Genomic DNA, 13,816 nt, shown 5'->3' on the forward strand with positions numbered 1-13,816 from the left:
ATTACATTTATGTCTTTTCTTTAACACAAACATAGATTCTTTTTCTTTTGGTAGTAATTGATCACCTGTGTGCTTTTTTTTGCGCAATAAACAAAAACAGACTGAAAATTTAGAAACAAACCCAACATCTTCTCATTTCTGTAAAAAATCTCAAATTTTGTTATAAATTTAGGCTACAATGTATTCTGCTACATATTTATGATTACAAAAATCCCAATAAGTGCATATTAATTTCTTTGTGTGAACGTTATAGCATCTACAAACTATGGTATAGATAATGGAATTTACACAGCTTTTACTTTCTTACTGCTTATCACATTTCTTGGGGTGCAAAAATACCAGAACAGTACAAACACCCCCAAATGACCCCTTTTGGGAAAGTAGACATCCTAAGCTATCTGCTGGGAGGCATATTGAGTCAATGGAAGATTTATTTTTTTTCAACAAGTTTTTGGAAAATGACAACTTGTTTTTTTTTTTTTTTTTTTTTTTAACACAAAGTTGTCATTTACATGATATATTTCTCACACAAGCCATGGGTATATGTGGAATTACACACCAATATACATTCTTCTACTTCTACCGAGTATGAGGATACCACATGTGGGAGACTTTTTGGAAGCCTAGCCACATACCTGAGCCTACAATCCAATAATCACTTTGATAGCTTGAAGGTGCGTAACTTCCTCATTTCACTTCCTCACTACCTATCACAGTTTTGGAGGCCCTGAAATGCCAGGAGAGCACCAAACCAAAATAGACACCCCAAGGAATTTAAAAAGAGGCATGGTGAATATTTTGCAGATCTCATTTTTTCTCACAAGGTTTTGAAATATAAAAAAAGAAAATACAAAATATGTTTTTGTTTTCTTTCTTCATTTTCCAAAAACTTGTGACAACAAAAGAGATCTCCAAAATACTCATTATGCTTCTTACCAAGTTCCTTGGGGAAGGGGGGGGGGGGGTTACTATCCTGGCATTTCAGAGAATCCAAAACTGTGATAGGTAGTCTGGAACAGGGGCGGACTGACCATTTGGAAGCTCGGGCACTGCCCGAGGGCTCGGGGTCAGTAGGGGGCCCCATGAGATGCCCCTGGTACCTTTTTCATAGGCTTTTTTGAGTTTGGACAAGGACACAGGGGCCCCATGATCCCCTATTTCCCGTGGGCCCCATGAGTTGTCAGTCTGCCCCTGGTCTGGAAGTGTAATGAGGAATTAAAGCCCCTTAACCGTTTCAATACCGTGTGATTTTACACCTTCCTGCCCAGGCCATTTTTCAGGTTTCAACGCTCTCACACTTTGAATGACAATTGCGCGGTCATACAACATTGTACCCAAACTAAAATTTTATCATTTTCTTCATACAACTAGAGCTTTCTTTTGGTGGTATTTAATCACCGCTGGGGTTTTTATTTTTTGCTAAATTAACAAAAAAAGACCAAAAATTTTGAAAAAAAAACACATTTTTCTTTGTTTCTGTTATAAAAGTTTACAAATAAATAATTGTTCTTCATAAATTTAGGCCGAGATGTATTCTGCTACATGTCTTTGGTGAAAATAACCCAAATTAGGATGTATTTTTTAGTTTGTACGAAAGTTATAGAGTTCACAAACTATGGTATAGATCTGAATATTGATCAATCCTGAAGTACTGACAGCCAATCTAATTTCTTGAGGTCCAAGAATGTCAGAATAGTACAGATATCCCCAAATGACCCCTTTTTGCAGAGTAGACAGTCCGACGTACTTCATAAGAGGCATGGCGAGTTTTTTGAAGTTGTATTTTTTTGTCATAATTTTTCGGAAAATGAAAAAATTTAAAAAATTATTTTCACTATTTTTTTTTTTTTTTTACATACTGTCACCAGTGCAGTACAGCGTCATCATATAACTGGCATGGCGGTGAACATGGACACTGACTGGTGACAGTATGAAAATAAAAAATATATATATATTTTTTTATTTTTTTATTATATTTAATTTTTTATTACATTTTTTTAAAGATTTTTTTTTCATATGTTACTATGACCAAAGTAGTACAATGTTACCATAGTAACATTGTACTACTTTGGGGAAGTGATCAGTATTTTTTTTTTTTTTTTTTTTTTTTTTTTTTTTTTATACACAGTTTGCTTATAGCAAAGAATTACTTTGCTATAAGCAAGCATTTAGCTGAATGAAATCGATTCATTAAGCTTTTTTTTTTTTTTTTTTTTTTGTGCTTAGCTGTGATTTGGTCACAGCTAATCACATGACATGTGCATGTGACCTGCTGTGACCATTCACAGCTAGGCACTAGTATACAATGGATGGCATCATGAATGAAGCCATCCATTGTATACAACTATCATGTGACCTGCTGTGATTGGTCACAGCAGGTCACATGGTACCAGCTACGGGAGCTGGTACTCGGATCTGTCATCGGCCGTGTCCGAGGTGCACGGCCCGTGACAGATCCCGCTGCTGCGCCGCTCTGCTGTGCCGCAAACTGCGCATGTGTGGGAGCACGCCAAATGGCGTGCACCCGGAATTTAGGAGCGCATTTCAAGCCGCCAAACGACCATTGGCCGGGCGGCTAATGGTTAAAAGCCTAAAGGTGCTTATTGAATTTTGGGGTCCTGTACTTGGCTATACTGCCACAAATGTTCTCACATGTGGTACCCCCATACTCGGGAGAAGTAGCAGAATGTATATTGGAGAGTAAGGCCACAAATACCCAGGGCATGTGTGAGCAATACTGTAAGTGAAAATATTATGTAAAATAAAAAACTTTTTTTGTTATTTTCTAAAAATGTGTGGTAAAAAAATAAATGTTTCTACTGACTCAACAAGGATCTCAGCTAATAGTTTGGGGTATCTACTTTCCAAAAAGGTTGTTTTGGGGGGTGGGGGCATTTTATGCCCAGCATTAGAAGTTTATGCCACACATGACTTTTCCTTCTAGGCACCTGAAGACCAAGCCTTTTCTGACACTTTTTGTTCACATGAAAAAAAATCAGTATTTGTTGCTAGGAAATTACATTGAACCCTCAAACATTATATATTTTTTAAAACAGGTGCCCTAGTGAATAAAATGGTGGATTCTGCAATTTTTGTTTGGCACATAGCACTCACATAGTGGTTTTTCAAGCACAATTTTTTTTGGAAAAATACACATTTTTTACTTTTAATACACAAAAATACAATATATCGGCCAATTATTTGTTAACATATAAAAGATGATGGTATGCCAAGTAAATATATGCCAAGCATGACATGCTTTAAAACTGTACATGCCCCGTACAATGGCAACAAACTGCATATATTTATAATATCCATAAGCAGCTCTTTAAAAGCCTTTACAAGCTACCATTTTAGATTTACAGAGGAGGTCAATCCTCGAGCACATGGGGGGAGGGGGAGGGTAAGGGTGCTGTTTATTTATGTATTTATTTATGTATTACATTATTTTGATTTTTTTTTTCTTTACACTGTCCCTTTCATTTTTTTTTGTTTTGTTTTTTGTTTGAACACTTTTAATGCTATCACATGCAATGCAAATATCCCCCTATAACTTCAATGGGCATTGTCATATATTCTTTTTGAGAAATCTGGGGTCTATCAGACTCTGGATATCTCCTCTGCTCTTACATTCTCTAATCTCACCAAGATCGGTGTGATCAGATGCTTTCCCAATATTCAAATGGCGTTGTTTATATCCTGCAAAACTGAAGTGATGAAATGCTTGTAGCTTCCGATTTCTAAGACTATAGAGATGATTGGCACCATTCCGGTCTCCAATCAGCTCTATGGTCATCTGGCAGCAGAGACGTATTTACTGCAAGGCAAACAAGGTGTTTACCTAGGGTGGCATTTTTCAGGGTGCGGTGCTGCCCCTCAAAGAAGGGACACTCGTGAAGATGGGGACATGTTGGGCTCAGTGTGTCAGTGTGGTGAGCCTTCCCAGTGTACCGGCCATCGCCGAGGAGAAGGAGGAAGAAGGACATCCAGGGTACAGTCCTGCTGACATGGCGCGACTGCTGGAGCGATGGGAAGTCAGGAGGTGAGGATGGAGACATGTTGGGCTCAGTGTGTCAGTGCGTTAAGCCTTCCCAGTGTACCAGCCGCCGCCGAGGAGAAGAAGGAGATCGGGAGTACAGTCCTGCGGTTGCTGGAGTGGTGGGAGGTCAGAAGGTGAGGTGAGGAATTCGGAGAAAGTGAACATAGAGATGAGGCTGGAAATGTACGATGATCACTGTCATACTCTGTCTTGTTGGTGTTCCTATCAGCCGGATATTAGAAGTGCCAGGAACATGTGTGTGCGTGTTTGTGTGTCTAGTCTGTGTTTGGTTGGGAATCAGTGTATATGGGACTAGTCTGTGTTTGGTTGGGAATCAGTGTATATGGGGCTAGTCTGTGTTTGGTTGGGAATCAGTGTATATGGGGCTAGTCTGTGTTTGGTTGGGAATCAGTGTATATGGGGCTAGTCTGTGCTTGGGGGGGGGGGAATCAGTGTATATGGGACTAGTCTGTGCTTGGGGGGATCAGTGTGTGTATATGTGGGAAGCTTTTTTTTTTTTTTGGGGGGGGGGGTCAGTGTATATGGGATCAGCCTGCTGGGGGGGGGGGGTCAGTGTATATGGGGTCAGTCTGTGAGGAGGGATTCGTGTTTATGGGGGCAGTCTGTGGGGGGAATTAGTGTATATGGGGTCAGTCTGTGGGGGATCGGTGTATATGGGGGCAGTCTGTGGGGCGCAGAGATCAGTGTATATGGGGGCAGTCTGTTGGGGGGCTCAATCAGTGTATATGGAGGCAGTCTGTAAGGGGGGGAATCAGTGTATATGGGGCAGTCTCTGTGGGGGGAGGGAGATCACTCTGGGGGGTTCAGTCTGTGAGTCGGAGGGAATTTACATCCCATCATATCCTGCATACACCCATATACTCCCTGCAGAGACCTGACATCACCCAACACTCCCCATTACACCCCAACATATCCTGCCAGCATCTCTCATAGATCCCACCCTACTTTACTCTGCATACACCAATCACATAAAGCCTCCTGCCCCTCTCACCACCCATCACACCCCACTATTCCTGCTTATACCCATCACACCCTTCATACAGCTATGGCTCCCCCATCACCCCCCATAATACACTGTATTCACCCATTCTTTGTCAACACCTTTTACACCCTAGTTGCTACTGTCACCATGCAACCTCTCTCTCACTGGGAAAGGGATAGGGGGGGGCACAGTTTTTGAGTTTCCTAGGGCAGCACAAAAACTAAATACACCACTGTCTGGCAGAAACACTAGCCTCATTCTTAGGTTCCCTTAATGGCACAAGACTGCCCGAGAAGACCGTGGAAGGCAGCGGGGGAGGGTGGCATATACTCCAGCTGCTTGTAAAAGCAATCCTGCAGCTAATAAACCACTAGGATTGCTTTTACATGAATGCCAATTGCCTGCTGACAAAAACAATACCAGGATGATACCTGCAGCCATAGGCATCATCCTGGTATAACCATTCAAAGTCCACCGATGTACGAGTATGTCGCTGGTCCAAGACTGTACAAATGCTTAAATAGTAGCACGCTTGAATAAACATTGTCCATGTATAAGTGGTACCCCATGTGGAAGAAGGATGACACCAAGTCCCAAACTATCTTGCCATTTCTCTCCATGTAGTCTGGGAATCCGGGGGGCTCCACGTGACATCTTTTCCCTTTTCCCTCCTAAATCCAAATCCTATATGTATAACCTGTTACCCTCTTACAGGTCTTATACATTTTAAATTCATAGCTGCCAGAAACTTTATTGAGGGACTCATCAATGCAAATGTTTTGCTGGGGAGTATAGACATCTGCAAATTTTTGATTAAGGTGATTTACGAGGTATTTCTACTATAGGGCGGAGCGGAAGCGGTTCAACATGTTATGGAAAAAAAAAAATCAAATTTTGTCATAAACTTAGGCCAAAATGTAATCTGCTCCATGTCTTTGCTAAAAAAAAAATTCCAATACTTGTAAATTAATTGGTTTATGTGAAAGTTATAGTGTTTAAAAATGACATTATAGATAATGGATTTTTTTAAAAACATTTTTACTGATAATGTCAGTGATCAGCGATATATAGCGGTACTGCGGTGGACATTCTAACACTGGGGGGGGGGGGACTGACTTGGTGTCGCTGACATCCCCAGTGACACTAATACAGTGATCAGTGCTAAAAAAAAAAAGCAAAAAAACACTGACGTTGTACCAGTAGCACTGGAAAGGAAGGGGTTAATATTTGGGGGCAATCAAAGGGTTAACTGTGTAATGGGTATTTTTTTTTCCTGGGGGGGGGGGATTCACTGTAAAGCACACTGCTCTGGATGACTCTGCTCAGCCATCCAGAGCAGTATACCCAAGCTGACAGGGAGGAGGGATGTTGGTAAACAAAGCAGCCCTCCTCCCCGTCGGTGATCCTCGGCAATTATCGGGCATCGGTGGGTAACAAGCGTCCGGGACCAGGTGATTAACACCTGGGGATACAATCAGCAGGGCGGTCAGGCGCCTCGTGAGCCCCCCTCACCCAGTTATGCAAAAAACAGAATATATACGTGATTTTGTGCACCTGTACTGCCATGTAGCAGTATTTCTGCTACATTACAGAGGGTATTAAAAGACTTGTCAAAAACTGTTGTTTGTTCAATTAAAGGCATTTTTTTAAACGTCTGGTGCCCCTTTTTTTTTATGCCAAAATAATCTCCAGGTAAAGATTTGTATGTATTCTGTCCAATCAGTTTATTCCTCACAATTATTACCTTTTGTCCCACCAGCCCCTCTGTACTGGATTGTAAGCTCCCTGGAAGGCCTCCTAACCCTCTTGTATTGAATTGTATTGTTGCTGTATTGTCTCCATTTATATTTTTTACAGCACTGCACATAAATCCTGAATAATAATCAATCATCATCATCAGATAATATTAATAATACTATTCCCTTCTTGGTCTGAGGGGGGACACCCAGATCCACCACATGGCACATAATATTCGGATTTCCAGCTAAGGTCTCATTACTGAAATGATCTCTGGGGGAATCGAATGTTGATGGATTGCAACAATGTATCCAGCAGAGCAGAAAAGAGAAATATGTTTTAAGTAACAACAAAATCCTTCAAGTCTATGTATGTAAAATATAGTGACACCTAATGGGAGTGTTGAGCATTGCAGCCAATCATCCCATCCCCCCAATGTGCAGGTTAGTCCGTCCCGGATAGAGAGGAGCGGTGCTCTTGGGGGGAGAGAGGAGCGTTGCATGACAGCTGACCTATTCATCAAAGGGGTGAAGTCTCCCAGGTGATGTATTTATCTCTTTATGGTCATATTCTGGTGACAACTCAACATTCGGCAATATTCCTTTACTTTCACTCTACCTGATAACACGAAACAGGACAAAGACCGAAGATGGAGCGCAGAGAGCAGAAAAAACGCTGCAATCCTCATTGTCCAAAATGGAAAACCTTTCTTGTTTGTTTATTTGTGTTTTCTGTACTTTAAACAATGTGTGCATTTTCAATCCAGCCCTCAATGCCACATGAAAAACAAAAACAACAAAACAGTCTTATAGGTGTGTGTGTGTGGGGGGGGGGGGGGGGGGTACATGTCTCCCTGTCATTTCTAGGTCCCCAGGCCATGGCTTATCTGGGGAGGGGATTGTATCCGGATTGGAATCATTGTAACAAGTGAATCCTGTCAGCGATACTTTGTTGTTTTCAGGTCCATCGTTTGGTGTATTCCCTTCTTGTCGGTGCAATTCTTTCTCCTTGGACTGAGGAGAAGGGAACACCCTGGAGGCTTTTACATGTTAGTACAAAGAAAAGAAGTGTCAGGGTCAGTAGACATGTGTTGGTCTTAGAGGAACCCCACCGCTCATTCCCCCCCAAATAGCCGACATTTCCTCTCCACATTCCCCACATGATAGACAAGAATGGGATTTGCAGCAAACTTCCTATTCCTGAAATGATCTCTCAGGGAATCCAAATGTGATGGATTGACTTCCATCACTGAAAGCATCAAATCCTATTGTAGATCCGAGGATTCCGAGCAAACCTCCCCCCCTGAGCAGTCTATGGAGCTGTGGAGTGAAATGCGGCAATCAAGTCATTGGCAGGATTTGGCTCTCAATGTCCATTTGTGATGATGATCCAATAATGACCCCTAGGCCATGACACGTGACACCCTGTAATGGGCGGAGCCCTTTGTATCTGTCCCAATGTCTGCCATGACAGGACACAAGGATCTCCTGTGATCGGCCGATGTTTTTGTTGCCGGCTCCTTGTAGTCAGCTAGAGATGAGCCGAGTTGTGTATTAGAGGGAAATGTTTGGCGATCTCCCCTCTTCCCTCGTGTAATGTGAAGCGGATTGTAGTGGGGGATGGGAGCAGATTGTTTTGTGGGTAGAATGTGTCCCCCCAAGCAGGTAGAAGGCAGAATGGGCCCCCCACTCCGGAGGATGGCTGTGTTTGCAGCCTCTGTGTTCAGCCTCGTGAGCAGCTCCTGACAGCTGGAAGTGACCCCCGATAAGTGACAGTCCAGGGAGCAGATCGGCTCCCCGGTGCACATCGGACATCGTTCTATTTCGGAATAAAATCGGTTTTCTCTCTGCCCGGGAAACACAACGAGAGAGAGAAGATTCCCCGACTGTAGAGAGACAGCCAGTGGGCGTGTCTGATGTGTAACCAATAGCAGGACAGAGTGGAGTTGTGTGTCAACCAATCGCAGTGTTACAAGGTCTGTATATAAGGCGGAGCGCCGTGTGATTTGGAATGAACTATTGTGGAAACATTTCCCGAGTCATGACGGAGACTGAGAGCGCCCCAGCCGCCGCTCCTCCAGCGGAGGCCGCCGCCAAGAAGAAGCCGGCTAAGAAGGCGTCAGCCGGAGGAGGAGCCAAGAAAGGCATCAAGAAGGCGTCCGGTCCCGGCGTGTCCGAGCTCCTCGTCCAAGCCGTGTCCGCTTCCAAGGAGCGCAGCGGGGTGTCCCTGGCCGCCCTCAAGAAGGTCCTGTCCGCCGGAGGATACGATGTGGACAAGAACAAGAGCCGCCTGAAGATCGCCCTCAAGGCGCTGGTGACTAAGGGGAGCCTCGTCCAGGTCAAAGGCCATGGGGCCTCCGGATCGTTCAAGATCAACAAGAAGCAGCCCGACGGCGCCAAGGCGAAGCCCAAGAAACCGGCCGCCGCCAAGAAGAGCAACAAGAAGCCATCGGCGGCGGCCAAGCCCAAGAAACCGGCCGCCAAGTCCCCCAAGAAGAAGGCGGCCGGCAAAGCCCCCACCGCAGCCAAGAGCCCCAAGAAGAAGCCGGCCGCCAAGAGACCAGCAAAGGCTGCAGCCAAGAAGGTGACCAAGAGCCCCAAGAAGAGCAAAGCTGCAGCCAAGCCGAAAAAAGGCGCCAAGAGTCCCGCTAAGGCCAAGCCGGCAGCTAAGAAGGCGGCTAAGCCCAAGAAGGCCGCTCCGAAGAAGAAATAATGGGCGGCGACCTCCTTCATCTCCACCCCCCAAAGGCTCTTCTCAGAGCCCCCCACCTCCCCCCAACAGAGCTCTCCATACATACACCGACCACGAGCCGCATTCTCCCTCCTCCAGTCTCCATCCTCCTCACATTGTACACTTGTCCCTTATAGGTCATCCAATAATTCCTACAAATGATTACTGGTTGGCCAACGGAGAGATCCCTCCCGATACATTTCACAGGCCTGACCCCCCTCCACACACACCGACATCTGTCATAGACGGATCGGAGATCTGTCATTTCCCGCACACTGTATGTGGGATGGGGGGGAGGGGTAACAATGAACATTTCCCGATCCTTCTACAATGAATTCCCAGCCTTCATTATTATTGCGGCCATTGTGGAAGTTGTACGGAAACGCCATGTAATGATCGGGGACACATCATCCTCTGGACGGGATCTAATGATCGCACCGAGAACATCGTGTTGTGCGGACAATGGACTCCTTCCTATGGATGGATCGCCTCTACAACACAATACAACACGGGGAGCGGCTTTCCAGGTGCCATTTGGAGGATGGATCTCATTGTACGAATCACTTACATTCCATGTCTGGAGTTATGAGCGTTTTAGAAATAAAAGGAATGCCGGTCCCGGGGGGGGGGGCTGAGAGGAGGAAGTACCGAGATTTCCCTGACAACAGAAGCCTGTTCCCGGGTGTTGTAGTGATTGTAGTTCGGTAGTGTAGAGCTCTGTGTGGGGGGAGGTTGTGGCTCTGAGAAGAGCCGTTGGTTGGCGGGTTGTGTGGAATGTCTGTTGCGGGGGGTCTAGGCCCTCTCTCCGCGGATGCGGCGTGCCAGCTGGATGTCTTTGGGCATGATGGTGACCCTCTTGGCGTGGATGGCGCAGAGGTTGGTGTCCTCGAAGAGTCCGACGAGATAAGCCTCTGCGGCCTCCTGCAGAGCCATGACGGCGGAGCTCTGGAAGCGCAGGTCGGTCTTGAAGTCCTGGGCGATCTCTCGGACGAGGCGCTGGAAGGGCAGCTTGCGGATGAGCAGCTCGGTGGATTTCTGGTAGCGGCGGATCTCTCGGAGAGCCACGGTGCCGGGCCTGTAGCGGTGAGGCTTCTTCACTCCGCCGGTGGCCGGGGCGCTCTTGCGGGCGGCTTTGGTGGCCAGCTGCTTGCGGGGAGCTTTCCCTCCGGTGGACTTACGGGCGGTCTGCTTGGTACGAGCCATCTCTACTCCTCTCTTGCCGGGAACTGCGAATGTAATGCGCCTCCGCTCTGCAGAGCTTTTTATACACATCCCTGCCCTCTGATTGGAGAACTACGCCACGCCCCTTCTAATGATTGGGTTACTTAAAAAGAGCGGGATTTTCAAAATGCCCGCCAGGATCTGCACGTTATCTCTGTAGGTAGAGAAGCCCGCTGTGTCAGGGGTGGGGGAGGGGAGTTCCTCCACATCATACAATGCTCGGAGCTCTCCTTACTACCAAAGAAGAGAAGATTAATCAGAGATCTGCTAATAATCAGATCCATTCTGCGAGGATCGTCGAAGGGGGTGTCACCAACCCTAAGGACGCCTCTGCTCTCCAGTATCTTCCCAACTATAGAAGTTAAAATAACAGTTCTATAATTACTTGGTAAAGATTGTGACCCCTTGTATAGTGTATTTATTTTTTTACATGGGGGTTATGGGTGGATTATTATGGTTAAACATTCCTAGGAAGACATTTGACTTGATTCTGATAATAATATGAGAATAGTTATTTTTCTAACTGGGGATTATGGGTGTATTTTTGTGAATACAAATGCCAGGGACCATATTTGACCTATTTCTGAAAGGATTATTGGTATAGTTATTTTTCTACATGAAGATTATGGGTGCATTATTGTGGATACATATGCCAAGGACTATATTTGACCTATTTTTGATAAGAACATGCATATAATCATTTTCCACATGGGGAAAATAGGTGGAATGTCATGTTTACACATCCCACATAATACATTTTACCTTTTTAGATAAGAGTATGGGTAAAATTACTTTTGTTTGTGGTGTTTATGGGGGCAATATCATGGGTACACATCCAGCATAAAATATGTAAGCTGTTTCTTATAGGAATATTGGAATTATTATTATACAGGTTTTATATTGAGCCAACAGTTTGCACAATATTTTACAACATGAGGGCAGGCAGTACAGTTAGAAATACAATTCAATACATGAGGAATCAGGGGGCCCTGCTCATTAGATCCTGCAATCTAAAAGGGACAGACAGGTGATACAAAAGGTAATAATTGGGGGGAGATGAGCTAATGTTTAAAATAAATGTAAAATTGTTAGGTGGAGGAAGAATAGGCTTCTCTGAAAAAAAGTTTTTATCAGAGATTGCCTAAAAATTGAATATATAAATATATATATATATATATATATATTTTTTTTTTTATAATGTGGGGATTATAGGTAGAGTATCATGGTTAAACATTCCACTAAATATACAGTCATGAACAAAACATTGGCACCCCTGCATTTCTGTGAGATAATGGACCACTTCTCCCAGAAAATTGACAAATGTTTTGGCATTCTCATGTTTATTTCTTTTGTTTGTATTGGTATGACACAAAAAATTGGACAAACAAAAAGCCAAATCTTACACATTCCACGCACAACTCCATAAATGGACTCTAAAAAATGATTGGCATCCTCAATTTAATATTCACACACCCCTTGGAAAAAATAACTGAACTCAATTGTTTCCTGTAACCATCAGTGAGTTTTTTTCCACCTATCTACTGGAATTTTGGACCCCTCTACTTTCACTAACTGCTCCAGGTCTGTCAGATTGGAAGGGTTCCTTTTCCCAAATGCAGTTTTGAGAACTCTCCACAGGTGCTCTACGGGATTGAGATCTGTACTCATTGCTGGCCACTTCATTATTCTCCAGCGCTTTGTTTGAAATAATTTCTGGGTGCTTTTTGACATGTGCTTTGGGACATTGTCCTGCAGAAAGACCCATGACCTCTGACGGAGACCCAAATTTCTGACACTAAGCTCTACATTGTAATTGCAACAAATAATCCCCCCATAATGCCTATGTAGAAAAATTACTATTCTTATCAGAAACAAGTCAAATGTATTGTTAGGCATTGTTTAATCATGATATTCCACCCATGTTCCCCATGTAGAAAAATAAATATAACAATATTGTTATAGGAAACTGGTCAAATATGGTCCTTGGCATGTGTATTCACAATAATCCATCTATAATTCCCATGTAGAAAAATAACTATTCTCAAATTCTTATCAGAAAAAAGTCAAATGTGTTCCTAGGCATGTATAACTTGATATTCCACCCAAAAACCCCATGCAGAAAAATACCTATACACATATTCTTATCAGAAAGGGGTCAAATGTGCTCCTAGGCATGTTTAACCACTATATTCTACCATAATCCCTGTGCAAAAAAAATAACTATATACATATTATCAGAAACGGGTCAAATCTGGTCCTTGGCATGTGTATCCACGATAATCCACCCATAATCCCCATGTAGAAAAATAGCTATTCTCATATTCCTATCAGAAAAAAAAGTCAAATGAGTTCCTAAGCATGTTTAACCATCATATCCCCCCCATAATCCCCATGTATAGAAATAACTGTACTTATATTCTTATTAGAAAACTATCAAATATATTCCTCAGCACGTACAATCATCCACCCATTATTACGAAGTAGAAAAATAGCTTTTCTCATATTCCTATCAGAAAAGTTAATAAAATATGTTCCTAGGCATGTTTACTCATGATATTCCACCAACAATCTACATGTATAAATACAACTAAACCCCTAATCATTTCAGAAATAGGTCAAATGTGTTCCTAGGCATGTTAAAAAAATACAATATTCCACCCATAATCCCCATGTAGAAAAATAGCCAGTCTCATATTATTGTCAGAAACAAATCAAATGTGTTCCAAGGCATGTCTAACCTTGATATTCCACCCATAATCCCCATATAGAAGAATACCTATACCCATATTCTTAAGAAAATCATGTCAAATATGGTCCTTGAAATGTGCATCTGCAATGATCCATCCATAACCCCCAATTAGAAAAATAACTATTATCATGTTATCAGAAAAAGGTCAAATGTATTACTGGACATTTTTAACCATGAGATTCCACCCATAAACCCCATTTAGAAAAATGGCTTTACCCATATTATTGGGAGAAAACGGTAACATATAGTCCTTCAAATGTGTATGTGCAAAATCATCCACCTAAAAAAATTACTCTTCTCATATTACTATCAGAAACAGATAAAATGTGTCCCTAGG

At 43.3% G+C, this 13,816-nt stretch overlaps 2 protein-coding genes across 2 annotated transcripts; one reads left to right on the forward strand and one right to left on the reverse strand.

The window, feature by feature from the left end:
• The first annotated feature begins 8,812 nt into the window (after window positions 1–8,812).
• On the forward strand, window positions 8,813–9,546 carry LOC149442254 (histone H1.5-like). Its single transcript, XM_089656225.1, has one exon. The coding sequence runs from the start codon at window positions 8,820–8,822 to the stop codon at window positions 9,489–9,491; it is 672 nt and encodes a 223-aa protein (XP_089512351.1). The 5' UTR covers window positions 8,813–8,819; the 3' UTR covers window positions 9,492–9,546.
• Window positions 9,547–10,241: 695 nt separating this feature from the next.
• On the reverse strand, window positions 10,242–10,730 carry LOC149442255 (histone H3). Its single transcript, XM_089656226.1, has one exon. It carries the CDS (start codon window positions 10,710–10,712, stop codon window positions 10,302–10,304), a length of 411 nt encoding a protein of 136 aa, XP_089512352.1. The 5' UTR covers window positions 10,713–10,730; the 3' UTR covers window positions 10,242–10,301.
• Between the last annotated feature and the right edge of the window lie 3,086 nt (window positions 10,731–13,816).

The sequence above is a fragment of the Staurois parvus genome, unplaced genomic scaffold (assembly GCF_062004578.1).
Source record: "Staurois parvus isolate SC_StPar_1 unplaced genomic scaffold, SC_StPar_1.0 ptg000897l, whole genome shotgun sequence".
NCBI lineage: Eukaryota > Metazoa > Chordata > Amphibia > Anura > Ranidae > Staurois > Staurois parvus.

Bases quoted from the DNA above. Each gene is read 5' to 3' on its own strand.
- LOC149442254 (XM_089656225.1), top strand. From the start codon at position 8,820: ATGACGGAGACTGAGAGCGCCCCAGCCGCCGCTCCTCCAGCGGAGGCC.
- LOC149442255 (XM_089656226.1), bottom strand. From the start codon at position 10,712: ATGGCTCGTACCAAGCAGACCGCCCGTAAGTCCACCGGAGGGAAAGCT.